The following is a 22,828-nucleotide window of genomic DNA, read 5'->3' on the forward strand; positions in this document are numbered from 1 at the left end:
ATCAGAAAAGCTATTAGTAAATTTCAACTTGGAATTGCAACAGAGTTTAACTACAAAATACTCTTGGTTAGATTTTCTTCCATTTTGATGGAAAAATATCAATGCCTGTAAATAATGTATTTAGCTCTATATGTAATCACAGACAGCAAGGGTGTCTGGGGCGGGGAGTAGAGGGAAGGCATTCTAACATAAAGGATAAGGCCTTCCCATCAGGCTGCCATTCAAAGCTCAGAAGCATATGCTGCACTCTTACTAAAACAATCTTCATTCAGTTCTTTCATTGGTCCTTTCATCAAATCTTTATTGATGAATCGTGCCCTCAAGGAGTTGATGGGTTTCTTTTAGTCTTACTTTACTGAAAATGAGTTATTTTTGGTGGAAATTCTAAATATATGATTCAGGATTACCTCAGTCATAAATGAATACCATGAGAAAGAGGGAAAAGCAGATATATAAGATCAGATCTACATCTTTAGTCCACATTCATGTCCACAGTATTTGCTGTGGATATTGATCATGGAATGGAGAGATTACCATTACAAGGGGCATATCTAGATTTGAACACTGCCTTTAGTTCTTTCCCTCTCCTTTGTTACTCTGGGCAACTCCACAGACTCCAGATCAACCATTTTCCCCAGATCATCTACATTACCCTAACTTTACTACAGAGACGGCTCTATAAAATCAAATTAGTACAGGTGACAGAATTCCAGAACTGAAAGAGAACCTGGAAACCAAATGATCTAACCCACTCATTTTGCAAATGAAGGAGCAGGACCAGAGAGATTCTGACTTGTCCAGGCTGGTTAGTGGTGGAATGAGTAGGACCTAGAACACAGGTCACTGCAATGACCAATTTTCATGAGCTGACTTTGCCCGGTAAGTGGGTCATTCAGATAGTGTGGTGGCGATTTCCCACCAGAAAAAAAACACACCACCAATAACACAAAGTTCCCACTCATATTTGAGGTGAAAAATACGTACTTGGGCACTGTTGTTTCTGCAGAGCTTCTTGTAGATCTGATCAATTGCAACTGAGATGTGCTCAAAACACTGGCTGAAAAGATTGTATCTCCTTTTTTTCACCTGTTCAAACTCTTGCCTACATATTCTGGCTTCCTTTCTGCTGGCCTCAAAAGCTAAGAGAGAATCAATGTTCTTTATTTTGGAGACCACCAAGGGCTTCTCTTATTTCAACTTTAAAGCATAAAATATTTTTTAAACTAGATTTTGAGTTTGGTTGTCTTGAGTAAAATCTACCTTCAAAACACCTCAACTGTTATTAATTCCAAGAAAATGACTTAAAACTGATGAGCCCTTTTTCTGGTAGGGCTGATTTTTAAATAATAATAACAAACTCCAACAGAGTATCTAATATGCCTCTTATGCTGGTATGAAATAAGACACTATTCTAAAATAATCAATACACCTGTTTTTAAATTACAGCAGAACGCTTTTCAAAAAGGAAGGGATTAGTGATTCAGTATTAAAAGTACATTACTGTAAGATAACAGAGGAAAAATATATATATAATAAAAACAAAGGTACAGTTCAGGGGGATTAGTAAATGTTACAGAAATCAAAGCCCCTAACACCCATGAATATGATCTTGCTAACAACTAAAGCTTAATTTCACCATCTGTGTACTCCTGAAACTTGTCTCTGACAGTCTTTAGCTTCTCCGGGGCTCTGAGGTTTGGGGCCGCTGTCCTCAGCAGAACGTCTTCCTGGGATGCTATTTGTTGCCGCAGGAGTCTAAGGTGGGCCTCAATTTCTTTATCAGATTGTAGAGCCTATTATTGGCAAAGAACAGCAATGGTTAGCATGCCATTGAGATCCAGACTGCTAAGGTACAATAATTAGGCACAGGGCCCTTCAGGATCTGGCCCGTCTCCCTCCATGTCCACTCCTGCCCTCCTCTGCAGCCCTCTCTGAGTCTGCAGTGTGGTCAGGTCACACTGCTGTAGCTTCCTGAAGGTGGCTGTGCTCTTTCACAGCTCTAGAGTCATAGATGCTGCTCTCTTGGAACGCGCTGCACCTTCATCTTTCTTAATCTGGCTAAAAAAGTAACAATTCACGTATCACTTCATTTACTCGTTCATTAAAAAATATTGATCATCTACTATGTATTAGACACTGAGGATTCAGTGATGAAAACTATTCTGTCCCCGCCCTTAAAGAGCTCACAGGGAAGTCAAGACATGCAAACTGGCGTCTGCAACAGCGCGAAACCCTCCACCAGGCTAGCACAGGTGTTATGGGGCAGGCAGAAGGGATCCAACCCATCTGGAGGGGTAACACTTAAGCTGAAACCTAAACAATGAGCAGAACTAACTTGAGTGAAGAGAGAAGGGAAAGAGTGATGTAGGCATCACCTTCCAGGAAAATTTTCTTGACCCCCCCCAGAGGGGGTTAATTAATATCTGATAAAGGTGACATTTTAATTCATTGGGAAAAGAATTATTTAGAAGATGTTGAGTAAACTGGTTAACTTACGTACCTTTTAAAAAACAGATTCTTACCTCATACCATATATAAATTTCAGAGTAATTAAATAGGTAAGTGAAAACAAAAAAAATCACTAACAGGAAGAAAATATTTATAAATATTTACTCAGTAATGTCGTGGGGAAGGACTTTCTAAATACGAAAGCACTGAATAGACTATAAAATAGATAAGAGCTTTATTCTGATTGCCAAAAGTACCATAAGTACAATGAAAAGAGCCCAACAAATCTAACAAAATATATTAGAAACATCTGAAATTAAAAGATGTGGTAGCTACTGCTACTTGGTGTCCATTCTCCATTTCTTCCTTTCTAACAGAGCCCATGTTTGACCATTTCTCCCTCATACGTCCCATGAACCCTGCTTGGTCTAAAGCTAAGTCCATCCCACCCCCAACAGTGATTGGTCAGGAATGAACATGTGAGCCAATTTAGGCCACTGTGATGAGAGGACAATTGGTAGAGCTTTGTGGAAAAGCCTTTCTTCAATCTTTAGAACAGCACCACTACAAAAGGCAGTCTCTCTCTTCTCTGAGGGTTGTGGTTGGGTGGCTGGAAGGCCAAGAAAGGCTACAGTCATTTTGCCCTCATGAGAGAAGCAGCTTCAGGACGAAGTCAAAACACAAAGCAAAATATGGCTATAGGGTTAAGAGAAAGAGTGAGAGCTGCTAAATTAAAGAGACCATGACACTGGATTCCAGGTTTGTGCTCTGTAGCTGTGAAGGATTTGTCGCCTACTGAGGGTACTGCACTGGGACACAGACAGGGCAATTCAGGATGCTGGAGTATGTTGGCTACTTTTGCCTATTTCAGGACTTCTCAAAGACTTTATTATTCATTCTGAATCTCCAAGAAGGGAATAGACTTTCAAAACACTGACAGAAACTTTCCTTCTTTGGCAAGACATTTCATGGTATTGGTGTTCTACAGAACACACAGTGAGAAACGATGATATAAAAACTTTAAATATTTTAAACATTTTTATGTGTAACCTATTTAGACTATTTCTTAAAAAACCATTAGGAAATCTACTTTCTCCCCTAAATTTATGCTCTATCATCTAAAATTATTCTGCAGTATTTAAATATTCACTATTACGATGAGCTAGTCATGAACAACAGAAATCTTTCAATTACCTTCAAATCCTCTCTTAGAGAGCTGTAGTCTATCTCAATGGCTTCTTCTTTTTCATATATATCCACTGTTGCCTGGGTACCTTCTGCTTCAGGTCCCAACTGAAAAACATATGAAGCCCTTTCCTTGTTATCTGAAATGGTGATCTCTACTCATCTGTCTGTCCCAAGGCCTCCAGTTGATTGCCACCTCATGCAGATTGAAAGTTAAAACCCTTATGTTGGCCTGCAAGGCCACAATGGTCTGGCCTCTGCTTCCCCTTTAACTTCACTTTGTGCCAGTCTTCCTGGTACTCGCTCTGCTCCCACTACACTGGCCTCCTTGAACAGACCAGGCACACGTCCACCTTAGGGCCGGCACACTGCCCTCTGCCTGGACACCCTTCCCCTAGATGTCTGCATCTCTTCATCTTCTACCTTGTCTGCTAACCAGCTGCCTTCTCTCAGGACATCCACGGCCTCTGCATCTAACGTTGCAAACTCTCCTCCACCAATACTCTCTATGCCCTTCCCTGCTTTATATTTTCTTTAGCCTACAGCATCACCAAATACGTAAGTATTTTATCTGTTTACCATTTTGTTTCGGTGCCTCTCTCTCCCCTAGTAGAATGTGAAGGAAGGGATTTTTGGCAGTTATACTCACTGCTGTGGTCTCAGTGCCTAATGCAATGCTGACAACATAGCAATATACTTCAATTTCAATATATATCACTCTGAATGGAGAGAGGAATAGGAAAGGAGGGACAAATACATGAGCACTTACTCAGCTGTAGGCTGGTCTTTGGTGTAATGCTGATACCAAAAACAAAGACTTACAAATTAAGAGAAAAAAACCCCTTTGTCACTCACTCTTTTCTAGATGTTCTCAGCTGAAACCCAATAAAACTACTTTTGGAATTAAGTCTATATTTTATGTAATATATTTATGTTAAAATTGTTCACAAGGAAGTGGGACTTGAATACAAAATGTAATACTGAATCCCTGAATCTCACGATTCCTGTTTATGTGATTCAACATCGTTATTTTGTATTAAGCTTCTATATGAGTCATCTGATGCCTTGCTATTCAAAGTGTGGTCAGTGGGCCAGCAAGAGCGGGCCTCACCTGGGAGCCATTAGAAACTCAATCTCTTAGGAAATAAGATCCCCAGATGCTTCATGTGCACAGTATAGTTTGGGAACCAGTGATCTGGTATAGTCTTCCCCACAATAGAAGAATCTTCTGTGAGAATCCTGGCAGATGTAGGTAACTTACCCTCTGTCTGCGCACCTCCAATGGAAGGGAAATCTCGGGTTCTACCTTACAATGGTTGTAAGACAATGATTCCTTACAACTGTTGTAAGACAATTAATTCTATTCGGTGATCCTTGTCTAGCCCTCTGGAGAGACACAATTTATACCTAATGCCTTTTCTGTTTTGGGCTTTATACACTACCTTGTATAGCACCCCCATTACATGGCTGCTACTAGATGTCTTGTAAAATTTCAATCAGGGAACTCCCCACTAGAGGCCCTCCCTCCTTCTAGTAGGAAGTGTTCCCTAGTAGAAGAAATCTGACTCTGTCCTAAATCCCCCAGCCCTAGTATCCCCCTTAGGACCGGAAAGAACAAGTAAGGTCCGTCCTCTATGACAGACCTTCTTCTCTTCGAGGGATAACCATATTCTCCAAGCCTTCTCTTCCCAGCACGACACGGTTGGGGCCTTTTCACTATCGTGGACACTTTACTCTCACAGAGCACCATGCTTAGCAAGCGAACGCAGTATCCCGGTGTGGCTTGATCAGCACAAAGTGGAGCAGAACTATCACTTTTTCTTTTTAGATAATGATTCACTATGAATCCGGCCTAAGGTATTAATACCTGCTTTGAAAGAGCCCACTATGAATATGAAAGTCGTTCACGCTAATAAACAATTTCACACTCATGGTGGGCATGTTGGAGAATACTTATGAAAGTTCACACTAACTGAAAGAACAATAGGACCAAAGCAGCAGCAGGAGTACTTAACCAACAGCATTTACCTAGATGTCAGTCATTAAAACTGCTTCTTCTCTGCACTATTCTATGACGAACCTCTTCTAAAATTACACTGCCTTTTAAACAGACTTTCCATTTCTCTCTATATTGTGAGTACTGTTTTTCTGCTCCCATCCACTTCTGCTGTTACAGATGCCTCCCCTTCCCTCTCTCTGCACCCTTAAGAGCGGACACGTGGCCCTGAATGAGCCAGAGTTCTTCCCCAGGATTCTTCTGAGAGGGGGCAGGGAAGAGGCGTCTTTCCCCTCTGGTCAAAGCTGGTGGCTACAGCTGCAGCCCCATGAGGAAAGCTGATCTGAAAAAATAAAGCCAATACATACTGAGCCAGAAAGAGTTCTTGACAGTGTTCAAATTCCTGGACCGAGTCATGTGTGAGACTGCCTCCATTCCAGCCCTAGCCCTTTACCTGCCTTTTCCCCCTTTAAAGCCATCTGAGTGGGGTTCAGGACACTTGTGGCCAGCAAAGGGTCTTCTCCTTTCCTTATCCTTTCCTTACCTTCTATCTGGGATGTGATCTCTGCTAAAATAGAGAAAAAAGACTTTTGGCCGAGCTGCGCAGCTTGCGGGATCTTAGTTCTCCATCCAGGGATCGAACCCGGGGGCCCGGCAGTGAGAGCACCGAGTCCTAACCACTGGACTGCCAGGGAATTCCCAAGAAAAAGGATGTCTGAGTATAATATCACACCAGAATTACACTATGAGAAGTGGTCAATATTAGCAAGAGAAAAATTGTTTTATAGTTACTTCAAATTGAAGAACCCAAAGGACTGAAGGCCTCTTCTGGAGTAGAAATTGGATGGAAATGCATGGATTTCTGACTGGGGGCAGAGCAGAAAGGGGAGGAGGGATGTGGAGGGGAGACCACAGAGATTCACTAAAGAACTCAGAGATAATATGAGAGGTAAAAGAAATAACTATTTTCACCATCCTCTGGATTGGCTAACAGTAAGATATTCTTCCTGAACTGTATAGTCATATCTTTCTTAACATGAGTGACAGAACTAAGGGTGTATAAACTTCCAGCCAGCCTAAAGAGTACTGTGTGATACAAATGTGATGAGGAAGAAAGGAAAGAGGCAAACAGAGAAACGTCCACCGCTGGCCGACGCTGGTCTCGCCCTCTGGCTCCGTGGGGCCTGCTGTTGCCTCCCCCACACTCTCACCACCTGGACAGACTCAGTAAGGCACGTTTCTGCTGAGAACCACCTCAGGTTGTTGGTGAAGGTGCAGAGCAAGACCCCTCCACACACCGCGGACGACGTTCCCAGAGTACAGAGAAGTGCTCCCGCCAGCAGGCCACTGGCACCTGGCCTGAGGCTCACACTGCCTCCCCAGCGCCCCTAACTCCAACAGGTTCAAGTCTCTGACCCCTCTTGGGCATCTGTGCACAGGTAAGAGACTCTGGTCCATCCTGTGGGGCTCAAAGGGCAAGAGAATTAAGAGAACTGCACAAAATGCCCAGCCCTCTGGCATGAGGACCATCCTGCCCTTTTTTCCCTCCTAGAGACGTTTTTTCTACCCCTAAAGGAGCTTCAGAACAAGAGGAAGAATCTGCATAGATGCAACTTCACTAAGCAGCCAAAGGCCTTACATTAAGTTCCACACAACTGCACATATTTTAAAATCATTTGCTAGAATACCTCCACTTCAATGATGTCATCCAGTGACCCCAACAAAAGAATTATTTCAATGTTTTGAACTTTGCAATCAAGCAACATGTTATGTTTCTCTAATCGCTTCTGTTCCAGAGAAGTTTGAAGGAGTACAACTTCTTTTTGCCGTTTTCCCACTTCCCTGTAAATACACAGATATGAAAAAGTGATTGTATTTTACTAATTATGTAAAGTTGCACCAAGGAAGAAAAATATGTTATAAACTAACTTGAAAAAAAAAAGATTTTTTCTTATGAGGGCTGTTAAGTTGCAGAGTTAGCCCATGGATGCTTGTAATTTAAACTTTAACACTCCTGGCAAAGGCCATGAATATAATCCAAGGGAGGATTTTCAATAATAAACATTATTACTTTAATCAGGCTAGCACCAATATAGTGCTTTCCTAGTTACCTTATTTTTGTTTTAATTAATTAATTAATTAATTTTATCTTTGGCTGGGTTGGCTCTTCATCGGTGCGCGCGGGCTTTCTCTAGTTGCAGCGAGCAGGGGCTACTCTTTGTTGCAGTGCGCAGGCTTCTCATTGCAGTGGCTTCTCTTATTGCGGAGCACGGGCTCTAGGCACGCGGGCTTCAGTAACTGTGCCACACGGGCTCAGTAGTTGTGGCTCGCGGGGTCTAGAGTGCAGGCCCAGTAGTTGCAGCACACGGGCTCAGTAGTTATGGCTCGCGGACTCTAGAGTGCAGGCTCAGCAGTTGTGGCACGCGGGTTTAGTTGCTCCACGGCATGTGGGATCTTCCCAGACCAGGGATAGAACCTGTGTCCCCTGCATTGGTAGGCGGATTCTTAACCACTGCGCCACCAGGGAAGCCCTACTTACCTTATTTTTAAATCTTACAATTTTTCAAGCTGCATTTCTCTTTCAGTATAAGTTCTACATTTTAGAACATCAAACCAAGAGAAAGAGTCTCTTAGCAAGAGAAATGTCTTACCAGTTAAGTCATTATGCACCTGACAGTCTCAACCTTTTTTTACTACCACCACTAATGTAATGCCTTCTATCTTACTGAGGGCTTGGGAGTTTTACCAGTTGAAACAAGGTGGGACTTTAAAGAGGACCCAGAAGAAGGACCAGAAATAAAATTTTAAAAATTAAGAACTATATGGTTTTTAAAAATCTGATGACAGAGATATGGTTCTGTTTAAACTAGATACAAGTTAAAAGAAATCAAGAGTAAATGAACTTAATTCCACTCAAAAATTTTAGACAAAGAATTTTCTGGCTCTATCTTGAAATACTAAAGGTCTTTGAACATTGTGGGAAATTGTGAAATGCCAAGAGGTTGAGCAAAAAACAGAGCTCATTCCATCTGATCACTTATGTTTGTGTCAGTCACACAGGAAAGCAGATGTCATTGTGGTGCAACAAGCCAGCTGACTCAAAGTGTCATTGGTCATCATCACGGCAAACATACCTGCTTATCGTGTACCAGGTAATGTTCTAAGTACCATATGAACACTCACTCATTTAATCCTTACAACTATTCTATGAGGTAGGCACTATTATTATCCCCATTTTACTGATGAGAAAACGAAGGCACAGTAAATAAGCGGCAAAACTGGGGTATGGAACCATGCAGTGTAGTTTCAGATTCTGCGCCTCACCTGCTATGCTTTGTCACACAGACAGACTAGCAGGAGACTCCCCAACAGGAAGGTACTGGTGTCAAGGGGATTTAGGGTAAGGAACTCTTTATATAGGTCCATGTTTTCACCCACTAAAAGGAACTATTCACTCTAAACAACTAACCACCTCTCTTCGTTTTCCCCCAAACTGCAATGCTTGATAGGTGTGATGTGGGACCAAAAGCAACAAAGGGTGTATATTCAAATAATAAAACTTCCTATAATAAATTTCAAATTGATGGTAAACAGCTTTTAAACTCTGATAAACTTCTTAGTCACCTATCAACAGCCAAAAACTTCTTCCGTTCCTCTTCAGTTTGAGTTTGGACTTTCTCAGTGTTGGTATTCTGAGTGACAAGTATGTCCTTAAGTTGCTGCCGTTTCTCCATGAGTTCATCCACAACTTTCAGACAATTTTCTTCAGCCTGAATGGAGATGATTTACACTGTAGATTTACCATCTTCTACATTAATAAGGTCAATAGATCATTTTATTATTAATACAACAAAACCAGCCATTCCAAGGTAAACCCCTATCCTGTAGGCTGCCTGAACCTCTATCACAGAACATGACCCACCCTTGTTTACACTTCCGGGTAAATCACTACCTACCTCTCTCTTTCACTTTGGATTCATTTCTCAGCTTGCTGCCATCTGACTTCTGTTTCCACTGTCCAGTGAAAATGTTCTTGCTACGATGACCTCTTAATTGGCAATTTTCCAGATTTTGACCTCTTGAAAATTGACATTTTCCAGACTTTACCTTTTCGACAACTTTCCTCACTTCCTTCTCCCTCCCTCTCTGGGGCTTCTGTAACACCACCCCTTCTGGCTCTCTTCATAACCTATGTGGCCTCCCCTTGCAGAACTCCATCCTCGCCCCACTGCTCTTCACTGCCTTCCTCTCTGGTTGGAGCCTCACCCACTCACATATGGATTCAATTTACTCCCCTAAACCGGCCTAGACTTCTGTTATCTACGTCCTCTCTAACTACCTGCTGGAAATTGCTATTTAGATGTCACACAGGGAAGTCATGCTCCACAGGTCCAGAATTTTCTCTCCTTAATCTCTCCTATCCACCAATCACCCAAGTTAGAATTCAGGACTCACCGTGTCACACCCCTCCCAACATCTAATAATTCATGAAGCTGTGTGGACTGTACTTCAAGTATTTCTCAAATGTGTACCCCGCCCCCACCTTCTATCACTATTAGAATTTTTCAGGAACTCAACGAATGTTTAATCATGGAAGAAAGTCATCATTTCAATGACTTCAGCCACCCATCATTAATTACCTTCTTTAGCTTATCGACGTCTTCTCTACCTTTCTGGATAGTTTCTTTTAATGTGTTAATCTTATTCAGTTTTTTCTTCAGCTGATTGCGACTATATTCAAGTTGAACATTAAGCCGAGTATTTTGTTTCTCAAATTCTAATCTAGTATAATAAAGTCAAGCATTACAAGTGGTAAACAGAGTCCTTCAATTATTTTTTAAACTCTTTTTTAGTTTTTATTATGGAAAATTTCAAACAAATACAAACATAAAAGGAATACTATAATGAATTCCCATATAGCTATCACCCATCTCTAATAAGTATCAATTCATGGTCAATCTTGTTTTATCTATAATCCCACTCATCACTCCTTCCCACCACTGGATTATCTAAAGCAAATTTCAGACATCATATAATTTCATCCATAAATATTTTAACATGTGTCTCCAAAAGTGAAGTGATTTTTAATACATAACCATAAACTACTATAGGTAGAAATGATAATAACATCCTTAATATCAAAATGCTATCACTGCCAAATTTCCTGGGTCTCATTAATTTAAGAAAAATGCATCAGGATTCATACACTGCATATGAATATGTTTCTTAAAACCTTTAAAATCTATAGTTTCCTTCCCTTATCTTTTTCTTTAAGTAACAATTTATATGTTTATTCTTATTTAATTAGCCAGTCAGTCTTTTCAAATAGCTATTCATTCACAAACTCCAAACTTGGGAATTTAAGAACAAGTTCCTTCCTGATGTACTTTCCTACTTTGCTAGCTTCATAAGGTCCCCACAAAGAATTCCAGGATCAAAAAGACAGTCTCTTCAACAAGCGATGCTGGGAAAACTGGACAGCTACATGTAAAAGAATGAAATTAGAACATTCTCTAACACTATATACAAAAATAAACTCGAAATGGATTAAAGGCCTAAATGTAAGACCAGAAACCATAAAACTCCTAGAGAAAAACATAGGCAGAACACTCTTTAACATAAATTGTAGCAATATTTTTTGGATCTGTCTCCTAAAGCAAAGGAAAGAAAAGCAAAAATAAACAAATGGGACCTAATTAAATTTGAAAGCTTTTGCACAGCAAAGGAAACCACTGACAAAAGGAAAAGACAACCTACTGAATGTGAGAAAATATTTTCAAATGATATGGCCGATAAGGGGTTAATATCCAAAACATCCAAACAGCTCATACAACTCAACATCAAACAACAACCAGATTAAAATATTGGCAGAAGATCTGAATAGACATTTTTCCAAAGAGGAAATGCAGGTGGTCAACAAATACATGAAAAGATGCGCAACACTGCTAATCAGCAGGGCAATGCAAATCAAACCCACAATGAGGTATCACCTCACACCTGTCAGAACAGCTATCATTAAAAAGAAAACAAATAGCAAATGTTGGCAAGGATGTGGAGAAAAGGGAACCCTTGTACACTGTTGGTGGGAATGTAAATTGGTGTAGCCACGGTGGAAAATAATATGGAGATTTCTCAAAAAACCCCACTAAAAATAGAACTACCATATGACCCAGCAATTCCACTTCTGCGTACATATCTGAAAAAACAAAAACTCTAATTTGAAAAGATACATGCACCCCAGTGTTCATAGCAGCATTATTTACAATTGCCAAGATATGGAAGCAAACGAAGTGTCCATCAACAAATGAATGGATAAAGAAGATGTGGTTTATATATACAATGGAATATTACTCAGCCATAAAACAACAAAATTTTGCCATTTGCAACAACATGGATGGACTTGGAGGGCATTATGCTAAGTGAAATAAGTCAGAAAAAGACAAATACTGTATAATATCACTTATATGTGGAATCTAAAAAATACAACAAACTAGTGAATATAACAAAAAAGAAGCAGACTCATAGATATAGAGAAGAAACTAGTAGTTACCAGTAGGGAGAGGAAAGGGGGGAGGAACAATATAGGGGGAGGGGACTGAGAGGTGCAAATTAGTAGTTATAAAATAAGCTACAAGGATATATTGTATAACACAGGGAATATAGCCAATATTTTATAAAAACTACAAATGGAGTATAACCTTTAAAATTTATGAATTAATATATTATATACCTATAACATATAATATTGTACATCAACTATAACTCAGTAAAAAAGCCGTATCTCTAAAAAAAAGAATTTCAATATCAACTGTAGCTCATACTTTCTCTACCCACTCTCCCTTACATAGCCTGCTAATAGAATCATTCATTTAAGAAACATTTTAAAGCACTAATTGTATCAGATACTGTGCTAAATACTAGTAATACAAAGGCAACAACAATAATGATAAAAACAAAGAGTCGTATTTAATGAGAGGTTACTATATGCCAGACACTGTTACAAATGCTTTTACATGAATTAACTCACTTAAGTTATATGACTCTCTGAACTTGGTAATACCACTATCCCTATTTAACAGTTGGGGAGACCAAGGCACAGAGAGTTAAGTATCTTGCTCAAGGCTACCCACTTAGGAAGTGGTAGAGCCAGGCATGACACACTCAGGCAAGGGCCAAAGAATCCCTACTCTTAATCACTGACCATGCTGCTTGTACGAGTGGTTAAGAACAAACCCTTCAGAGGTTTATTTCTGCTGCAGGAGGCAGACGCACAGGCTGTGTACGAGTGGAAGACTTCTTCACTTGGCTCCAGAATACCACTTTGGCTTTCCTCTCCCCTCACTGGCTGCTCCTTTAATAGTTCCTTCTTAACTCCTCAACTTGCTTACATAGCCTAGGATCTCTTCTCTCTTCTATCTACATTCATTCCCTTGGTGATCTTATCCAGTCACATGACTTTAAGTACCATCTGTATACTGACAGTCCCCAAATTTATACTTCCAGCCTGGACCTCTCCCATGAATTCCTAACTTGTATATTCAACTGTCTACTCTACTAAACCTTCAATTGGATGTCACAGGCACCTCAAACTTAATACCTGGGATACATAATGGATAAGCTACTATAAGTAATAAGAGGCATTAGCAAAGTTATCAGATGTTAGATAATTTAAAATTTGATACCATTTTTCTAAACCAGTAGAAGGCAACTAGGAAAATATCATAAAAATAGATAATAGTCATAAGAGGAAAAAAACTATAAAATATCTAGAAATTAAGAACACAAGATCTTTATGGAAAAAACTTTAAAATTTTAATAAAGGATAGAGATGATTAGAATACATGAAGAGATATTCTATGTTCTTAGATGAGAGGACTTAATATTTTGAAGATGATCTCCCCAAATAAATCTATAAATCCAATGCAATCTCAATCAGAGTTCCAGTTGTATTTTTATGATTGATTGGCAGAACTCTTTAGCAAGAAACTATATTGAAGTTCAAGCAGACTTCAGAACAAGGAATATGACAGGGATAAAAAGGGGCATTTTATAAAGATAAAGGGATTAATTCATCAAAAAGACATAATGATCCCAAATATATATGCACCTAATCACAAGGCTTTAAAATACATGAAGTATAAACTGACAGAACTGGAAGAAGAGAATGAGAGATCCAAAAGTACTTGGAAATTTCAACACTCCTCTCTTAGGAAATGCTAGACCAACTAGACAGAGAATCAGTAAGTACACAGAAGACCTAGCAACACCAATCAACTTGACCTCAGCGCCACTCAGAAAACACTCCACCCAACAGCACAATGCATATTCATTTCAAGTGTACGTGGAACATTTACTAAGATACAGTACATGCCATGCTATCAAATAAGTCTCCATCAATTTAAAAGGATTTAAATAATGCAAAATATATTCCTTACCACAATGGAATTAAAATAAAAATCAGTACCAGAAACATATCTAAATCTTCCCCCCACCACCACAATTTCTGTTAAATTAAGTAACACTGCTAAACACCCCATAGGTCACAGAAAGAAATCACAAAGGATATTAGAAAGTATCTTGAATGGAATGAAAATGAAATAAAACACACCAGAAGCAGTGGGATGCAGCTTAAGCGATACTTAGAGGGAAATAAACAGCTTACATGAAAAGAAGAAAAGTGTAAAATAAATAAAGCAAGCTTCTACCTTAAAAAGCAAGAAAAAGAAGAGTAAATTAAACCCAAAATAAGTAGAAGGAAGGAAATAATGTAGTTAAGAACAGAAATCAACAACATAGAAACAGATAAACCATAGAGAAAACCAGTGAAGCCAAGAGCTGGTCTTAGAAAGGGTCCAAGGATCCAAAGGACCTCTAGCTAGACATCAAGAAGAAAAAAGACAAGACAAACCAGCAATATCAGGAATGAAAGAAGGCACATCAGTACAGATCCTACAGAAATTGAAAAGATTAAAAAGGAAATATTAATAACTTTGTTAATAAATTTGGTAACTCACATGAAATGCACAAATATTCCTTCCAACACACAAACTACCAAAACTCACTCAAGAAAAAAGTTATCCTGAATAGCCCTGTATCTAATAAGGAAACTGAATTTGTAATTTAAAAATCTTCCCATAAAGAAAGGTGGGTAGCCCAAGTGGCTTCGCTTGAAAAATTTAGCAAACTTTTAGTAAAGAAATAATATAAAAACTCTCCATGAGAAAACAGAGGAGAGAATAATTCTTGACTCATTTTATGAGTCTGGCATTACCCTGATACAAAAATGTGACAAAGATATTGCAAGAAAAGAAAACTATAGACCAATACTCTCATGAATATAGATACAAAAATCCTTAACAAAATTTTAGCAAATCAATCCAAAATATTTGAAAAGGATACTACAGCATGACCCAGTGGGCTTCACCCAAGGTATGCTAAGTTGGTTTAACATTCTAAAACCAATCAATGTAATTTACCATATTAATAAGCTACCCCCCAAAATAAAACCCAACCATACAATTATCCCAAAAGATAGCAGAAAAAGTATTTGACAAAATTCAACACTCATTCATGACAAAAACTTTCAGCAAACTAGAAATAGAAGGGAACATCCTCAATCTGCTAAAGGGCATCTTAAAGTTAATATCATACCTAAACGTTAAAGACTTAATGCTTTGCCCCTAAGACTGGGAATAAGGCAGGATGTCCACTCTCACCACTTTTATTCAGTACTGTACTGGAGGGCCTTGCTAGTGCAGTAAGACAAGAAAGGAGAAGGCATACTAATTGGAAAGTAACATATAAACATGTATGTGTATGTGTATTTTCCCCCTTATTGTCATTTGTCTTCTCATTTTCTTCAAGATGCTTTTGCCATGCAAAAATTGTTTTTAAATTTCTATACATTTTCAGTTTATCAATCTTTTCTTTTATGGCTTCTGGGGTCTGTCATACTGAAAGATCTTCCCTAATCTGAGATTATTTTTAAATTTTTTCTTATGACTTATTCTAGTAATATTTTTATGCTTTCATTTTATTTACATTAAAATATTTGATTCAGCTGGAATTAATCTGAGTCTAAGGAATGATGTAGGGATCCAAGTAGGTTACTTTCCAGGATGCTAACAAATGTATTCCAACTGAGTTACTGAAAAGTGTATCTTTTCTCCACTGATGAAATGCACCTTTATTTTAACTCAAATTTCCCTTGTAGATCTGAGTATATTTCTGGACTCTGTTTATGAGCCTCAAGATTTAATTAAGATAGCTTTATACTATGTTTTAAAATCTGGGAGTCCCAGTCCTTTCTCATTACCTTTTTCATATTTTTCTTAACTAGTTCTGAATGTGAACTCTAGAATCACCTTATCCAGTTAAAAAAAATCTTGTCCATACATGTATTGAGATGATATTTAAAGTACACTTTAGATTAAATTAGGGAATACCAACTTCTTTACAACACTGAGTCTTCCTATGAAAGAACTAGTTTGCCTTTCCTTTTAATTCACATTTCTGTATATAATTCTCAGTCTTGTTTGAAGGTTTCTTTATATATTGCTTTCACATCTTAGTTTATTTCTAAGTACTAAGTATTTTACCTTTTTCCTCTTCACTATAATTGGGATATTTTCACCTAATATATTGTCTCCTTGGTAGTTTGTTTATAGAAAGGCTACACAATTTTATCCATATATGGATATTTACAGAAAACTAAGTAAATTTTAATAACCACTGTGTAATTATTTCCCCATTCTCTTATTTTGTATATTTGTGCTTTCTCTCTTTAAAAAATTGTGGAATAAAAGAATTAGATCTCTTTATTAAAATAGGAATGTTTACTAGCTATTTCTTGACAAACTGAAATAAAGACTACCTCAGGCAAATTCCTTTAAATTATGAAGTAATAGTTATATTCATATATAGGTAACTGCTTACCAACATCTTTTAATAAAAATACCTTTTTTGATCAATTTCTTGTTGCTGTTTAACATGTTTGTTCTCAAATTCACGAATATTTTCTACACCAATTTCTTCACAGAAGTGTTGAAAAATATCATCTTCAACCTTTTAAATTATTTTAAACCAAGTGGTTTAATAATTAATTTTAAGAAAATACATAGACAATGCTTAAATCTACGTTTTTCCCACCAAGATTTTCCTGGATTAGGCCAAAGACTAATCCCAACAAGCATCACTGTACTCTGAAAAGTCAGTGCTTTCTCTTTCTTTAACTCCATAAACTACGCTTACCTATTTTCAAATTTCTTATTCTGAAAACTAAGTAAGAAAGCTCATAGCTGGCCTTTTAAGTGTTTTGGCCCTATGAAGTGTTTAATACAAAATCGGAAGTATTTCATTCACCAAAATATAACATTCTACATAAATACATAAAATATTCTTTATATTTGAGTAATACTTTAGAGTCTTAAGCAGTGTAAAACCAAGAGGACTGAAGCATAGAATTAAGACTCAAAACACTTGGAAAAACTAGAATGAGCCATATCTAACAAAATAACATTTAACATTAATATTTTTAAAGCCCTGCATTTATGCACTATTATAGGATAAGAGAGACTTGTTTTAACAATAGGACATGTTAAAAAACTTTCAGATTTGTTTAATATAAATTAAATATGAAAGTGATATGACTGACACAACAGTAAGCTATAAATTGTATAAGTAGATAATCCAAGCCATGGAAAGTTATAGTTCTATGTGCAGAGTTCCAGGGTACTCTGAACTGGTTAGATAGTATTTTTACATTATTTTTTGTTCTGGGCATTGACAAATAACAGAGCACCCAAAGGCTGGTTACCAGAACTGGTCTTAGATCCATAGTAAATGTAAATAACTAAGGAATTAGGGGTAATTAACCTGGAAAAGAGATAATTAAGGGGGCAACATAAGTGTAGTTTCAAATCATGTGGTAAAAGGCAGAACTAGAGGCAATGGGTGTAAGTTATTGAGTGATGGTGTGACAAACAACTTTTTAAGGATTAGAGATAAGCAACAGTGGAATGAATGAAACCAGAAAGTGTCTGTCACTTTATAAGCAGAGGATAGATGATCATATCTTTGGTGCCCCAGAGCCAAGCAACTGTGCCTGGCATATAATAAATGTTCAAGAAAAAATTACTGAGTGAATACACAACCTTAAAAGATGACACAAATGACACAGTTCTTTCCTTCTTGGTGTTAAGGGCAGTGAGAGAAAGAAAGTGGCTGCAAATTTTACAATGGACAAGGAGAGGCTGGAGAGCTGAAGAGAATAACCATGTATACTAGTCATTTTCTCTTGAGATTAGCAATAGTGGTTCTCAAAAAAACACAAGGAAATTAATTTGGCAAACCAGTAGAACTTAGCATTTATCAAACTTTGCTTTAGCACATATTGAAGAAGCCCTAAATTTGGTATCTGGTCTAGAACTATATTCCACATGCCATTTAGTCATAATATATCATTCATAACCTTATGTATCTTTCCTTCAAATTCCTCAATTCTTCGTTGCCGTTCTTTGATTCCTTCACTCAACATAGTACATTGAGACTCAATATTTAGTAGTTCACTTTGTAGCTGAGATTGTTCCTGATTACAAAAGAGAAAAAAATGTCTTTTCAACATGGCCATTTTAGCTTTATATAGTGAAGCCAAAAACATGATAGGTATCTTTCAGAATAAAAAGAGAATCTGTGAGATAAGGTAAATTCAGGTACAACTGGATAACAACATTAACAACCATAAAAATAAAGTAACTTAAAGAACCATAACATACCTCAATCATGGGGAAAAGTATAAAAACTACATGGTGCTTTATAAATGTAATTCCTGAAATTCTATGTCCTGGTTCTAATTTCCATCAAATTTTATCTAAGTCTATGTTACCTGGTAAAAAGCAGCAAGGTGCTTCTTTTTAATCATTTCTAGTTCACTTTGCGAATATTTGAGTCGTGTACGAGTTCCCTGTATTAGAGTCTGTATTTGTTTCAAATCTGCTTCCTTGCGAAGTGTCTTCATTAAGTTCTAAAAAGGAAGGGAAATAAAAAAATATTTTATAACAGACAACACTTTTACTTTTCACAGTGCTTTCATACGTCATAATTCACTGCTTTTTACATATAACCGCATCCACACTCCACCTTCCCTTCTTCTGATACTGGGCAATTCAGTACATAAGTCATCTGGAGTAACCAAGATGCCATACAACATCCTCAGAAAACTAACTATCTCCCTAACAGGAAACAGGCATGAAAATGAGGAATGGGGAGTCCATGTTCCACCCAAGGCACAAAAATGACATAAATGAGATCATCTGATACGTGCTGCCTTGTTTTTAGTGCATCCTTGTCTTCCCTCATCCATTTCCTTCTCCCTTCACCCACCCTATTACTCAACCAAATTAACTCGCTAGTATATGTTCTTCTGTGTTTTTACTCCAAGTCCGTATATGAAAACGTGTATACATACTCACCTATATATGTTGTTTTCTCAGTCTTGTTTTACAAATTCAGAATCACATTAAACATGCTTTTCTGCCTCCTGCTTTTCTCATTCAGTTACTCACAAAGGTCAACTGATAAAGCTCTAAATTCAGTCTTTTAATGGCTGTGTATTATTCCACAGTGTGACTGTAACAAAATTATTTAACTCTTCTCGTAATGATGGGCATTCACTTGGTTTCCAGGTTTTTGCCACCACAAACAGTGCTGCAATAACATACTTGTATGTATACCCTTAAATACTGGTGTTTTTATTTCCATGCAATAGATTCCCCAGAGTGAGCTTAATGGGTCAAAGATATTCATGTTTTTATTATACTAGCTGGTACCAACTGCTTTCCCAAAGGCTAAACAATTCACATTTCTATAAATAACGTTATGAGTATGTTTCTTTACAACCCTACCAGCATATACATTTTTCCCAAGTCTTACTGATATGTTTGAAGTAACACTAATTTAATTTGTGTTCCCCTGAGTACTATATTCTATATTGAGCATTTTTTCATGTTTACTAGCCATATGGATTTCTTCTGTGAACTGACTACTCTTATCCTTTGCCCAGATGTTTCTATCATGTCTTTTTCAAGTCAATTTATAGAGTTCTTTGATACTACAGAACCTATAGTCTTCATTTTAAACTTAAAAAAAATGTATCTTCATTTAAAATATTTTTTAATTCAAGTTTTCAATCTATCTAGAATTTATTTTTATATGTCATATTATGGGGCACAAAATTACTTTCCCTAGATGTGCCAATATCATTTACTAAATAATCTAACCTTTTCCCACCAAACTAAAACATCATTTTAGTTGTATATTAAATTATCACATATACAGGGCCCTATTTCTGAAGTCCTTATTCTTTTTCATTAATCTGTCCATTCCTATGCCAATACTACCTCAGCTTGGTTACAATGGCTTTTCATAGTATTCTGTATGTTGGTAACATACAGAATACTACAAGTTCTACCACACTCTCTTTTGTTACCTATTTTTTGACTAGTCTCAGGAAATTCTTCATTTGTAAGAATTAGAGGATCATTTTATCAAATAAAAAATTCTTGGTTTCACATATATATATATATATTTTTTTTTTTTTTTTTTTTAACTGCATTTTGTCTTTGGTACTGCTTGGGCTTTTCTCTAGTTGTGCGCGAGCAGGGGCTACTCTTTGTTGCAGTACGCAGGCTTCTCATTGCGGTGGCTTCTCTTGTTGCGGAGCACGGGCTCTAGAGCGCAGGCTCAGTAGTTGTGGCGCATGGGCTTAGTTGCTCCGCGGCATGTGGATCTTCCTGGACCAGGGATCAAACCCGTGTCCCCTGTATTGGCAGGCCAGGGAAGTCCTCTTGGTAATTCTTTTTTTTTTTAAATTTTATTTATTTACTTATTGATTTTTGGCTGCATTGGGTCTTCGTTGCTGTACCTGGGCTTTCTCTAGTTGCAGCAAGCAGGGGCTACACTTCGTTGGGGTGTGTGGGCTTCTTATTGCTGTGGCTTCTCTTGTTGCGGAGCACGGGCTTTAGGCGTGTGGGCTTCAGTAGTTGCAGCACATGGGCTCAGTAGTTGTGGCTCACGGCTTAGTTGCTCTGCAGCATGTGGGATTTTCCCAGACCAGGGATTGATCCTGTGTCGCCTGCACTGCCAGGTGGATTCTTAACCACCAGGGAAGTCCCCCCTCTTGGTAATATTTTAATTGAACTTGCATTCAAGTTATATTAATTGGAGGACCTCTAACCCAAGAATATAGTATGTCTTTCCTTTCAGTTGTTTTGTCCTTCAATAAGATTTATTTTTCTAATAGTTACTGTGTCTTTATACTTATATTTATTCCTATTGTGAGCAGAATACTTCCCCCCCCCTTTTTTTTTTTTTTGCGGTACGCGGGCCTCTCACTGTTGTGGCCTCTCCCGTTGTGGGGCACAGGCTCCGGACACGCAGGCTCAGGGGCCATGACTCACGGGCCCAGCTGCTCCGCGGCATGTGGGATCTTCCCGGACCGGGGCACGAACCTGCGTCCCCTGCATCGGCAGGCGGACTCTCAACCACTGCGCCACCAGGGAAGCCCCTATTTTTCCCTTTTTAGATGCTTTTTGATAGTATAGAGAAAAACTACACAGTTTTGTTTATTTATGTAGCCCTTCCATTATCTTATTAAATCTAGTAGTTTTTAAACTACAGTCTTATTATCAGCAAAAAGTCAATTTTTCTCCTTTTCAAAAATTTATACAAATTATTTCATTTTGTGACTAACTATATTTAATACAACTTCCAAGATCATGTTAAATAATAACAGTAAGAGCCGATATCTCTACTTCCTGATTTTAACTAAAACAGTTTTTATGTTTTATCATTTAAGCAATTATTTCTGTTAGTTCTGGGTAAGAGCTATTTTTTATTTTATTGAAGTAATTTCCACCAATTACTCTTCTACTTAGAACTTTAATTAGGACTAGCTGCTGAACTTTACCAAATGCCTTTTTATGTATGATCATATGATTTTTCTCCTGCCTTTAATTTGTTAGTGTAATGGATTATGTTGATCGATCACTTAATACTGAAATACCCATGTATTCTTAGAACAAATTCTATTCAGCAGATGTATTTTTCTTTTACTACATTGCTAAATTCTCTATAGTAATATTTAATTTAGAAATTATATATTTATACTCACAAGGGAAGTCAGTCTTTAGTTTTATTTTTTGTAGTATCTTTATAATATTTGATATTAAAGTTATACTGGGGCTTCCCTGGTGGCGCAGTGGTTAAGAATCCACGGGCCAATGCGGGGGACACAGGTTCGAGCCCTGGTCTGGGAAGATCCCATATGCCATGGAGCAACTAAGCCCATGCACCACAACTACTGAGCGTGCACTCTAGAAACTGCGAGTCACAACTACTGAGCCCATGCACCACACCTACTGAAGCCCGCACACCTAGAGTCCATGTTCCACAACAAGAGAAGCCACCGCGATGAGAAGCCCACGCACTGCAACGAAAATGAACAGTAGCCCCCGATCGCCGCAACTAGAGAAGGCCCACATGCAGCAATGAAGACCCAATGCAGCCAAAAGTAATAAATAAATAATAAATTTATATTTTAAAAAGTTATACTACCTTTAGTAAATAAACTGAGAAGTTTCCATCTTTTTCTATGATCTAGAATGGCTTATGTAACATTAGAATTGTATGAGACAGAACTGAGCTATAAACCCATCTGTTCCCAGTCTTTTTCTTTTTTAATTGTGGCAAAATATACATAAAGTTTACCATCTTTATCATTTTAAAGTGTACAGTTCAATAGTGTTTAAGCACATTTGCATTGTTGTGCAACCAATTTCCAGAACTCTTTTCACCTTGCAAAACTGAAAACTAGACCCATGAAACAGTTAACTCCCCATTCTAATCCCCCAGGCCCTGGCAACCGTCATTCTACTTTTCTGTCTCTATGAATGAGACTACTCTAGGTACCTCATATAAGTAGTAGAATCATACAGTATTTGTCTTTTTGTGACTCGCTTATTTCACATAGCATAACATCTTCAAGAGTCATCCATTTTGTAGCATGTGTTAGAATTTCCTCCCTTTTTAAGTCTGAATAATATTCCATTATATGTATAGACCATATTTTGTTTATCCATTCATCTGCTGATGAACACTTGGTTGCTTCTACTTTTTGGCTATTGTGAATAATGCTGTTATAAA

At 37.8% G+C, this 22,828-nt stretch overlaps 2 protein-coding genes across 20 annotated transcripts in view; one reads left to right on the forward strand and one right to left on the reverse strand.

Annotated features, from left to right (window-relative positions):
* The window catches only part of FAM118A (family with sequence similarity 118 member A), a 113,498-nt gene that overhangs the window by 37,881 nt on the left and 52,789 nt on the right, over nucleotides 1-22,828 (forward strand). For 17 of the 18 annotated variants that reach the window (XM_082636053.1, XM_082636041.1, XM_082636055.1 and 14 more), the window contains one exon: nucleotides 8,682-8,781. In XM_082636053.1, the coding sequence (XP_082492179.1) occupies nucleotides 8,682-8,781 (100 nt within the window). Of the gene's footprint in view, nucleotides 1-6,417; nucleotides 6,514-8,681; nucleotides 8,782-22,828 lie in introns of those variants that run through there. The other variant, XM_082636051.1, reaches the window with a different exon arrangement.
* Nucleotides 1-22,828, reverse strand: part of SMC1B (structural maintenance of chromosomes 1B) — a gene marked incomplete at its 5' end in the record, with an annotated part of 86,502 nt that overhangs the window by 7,022 nt on the left and 56,652 nt on the right. For both annotated transcript variants that reach the window (XM_082636039.1, XM_082636038.1), the window contains 9 exons: nucleotides 985-1,139; nucleotides 1,637-1,793; nucleotides 3,643-3,741; nucleotides 7,318-7,471; nucleotides 9,254-9,399; nucleotides 10,270-10,411; nucleotides 16,587-16,693; nucleotides 18,099-18,215; nucleotides 18,513-18,650. In XM_082636039.1, coding sequence (XP_082492165.1) covers nucleotides 985-1,139; nucleotides 1,637-1,793; nucleotides 3,643-3,741; nucleotides 7,318-7,471; nucleotides 9,254-9,399; nucleotides 10,270-10,411; nucleotides 16,587-16,693; nucleotides 18,099-18,215; nucleotides 18,513-18,650 — 1,215 coding nt within the window. The remainder of the gene's footprint in view (nucleotides 1-984; nucleotides 1,140-1,636; nucleotides 1,794-3,642; nucleotides 3,742-7,317; nucleotides 7,472-9,253; nucleotides 9,400-10,269; nucleotides 10,412-16,586; nucleotides 16,694-18,098; nucleotides 18,216-18,512; nucleotides 18,651-22,828) is intronic.

The sequence above is a fragment of the Mesoplodon mirus genome, assembly GCF_964341445.2.
Source record: "Mesoplodon mirus genome assembly, chromosome: 11".
Lineage (NCBI taxonomy): Eukaryota > Metazoa > Chordata > Mammalia > Artiodactyla > Ziphiidae > Mesoplodon > Mesoplodon mirus.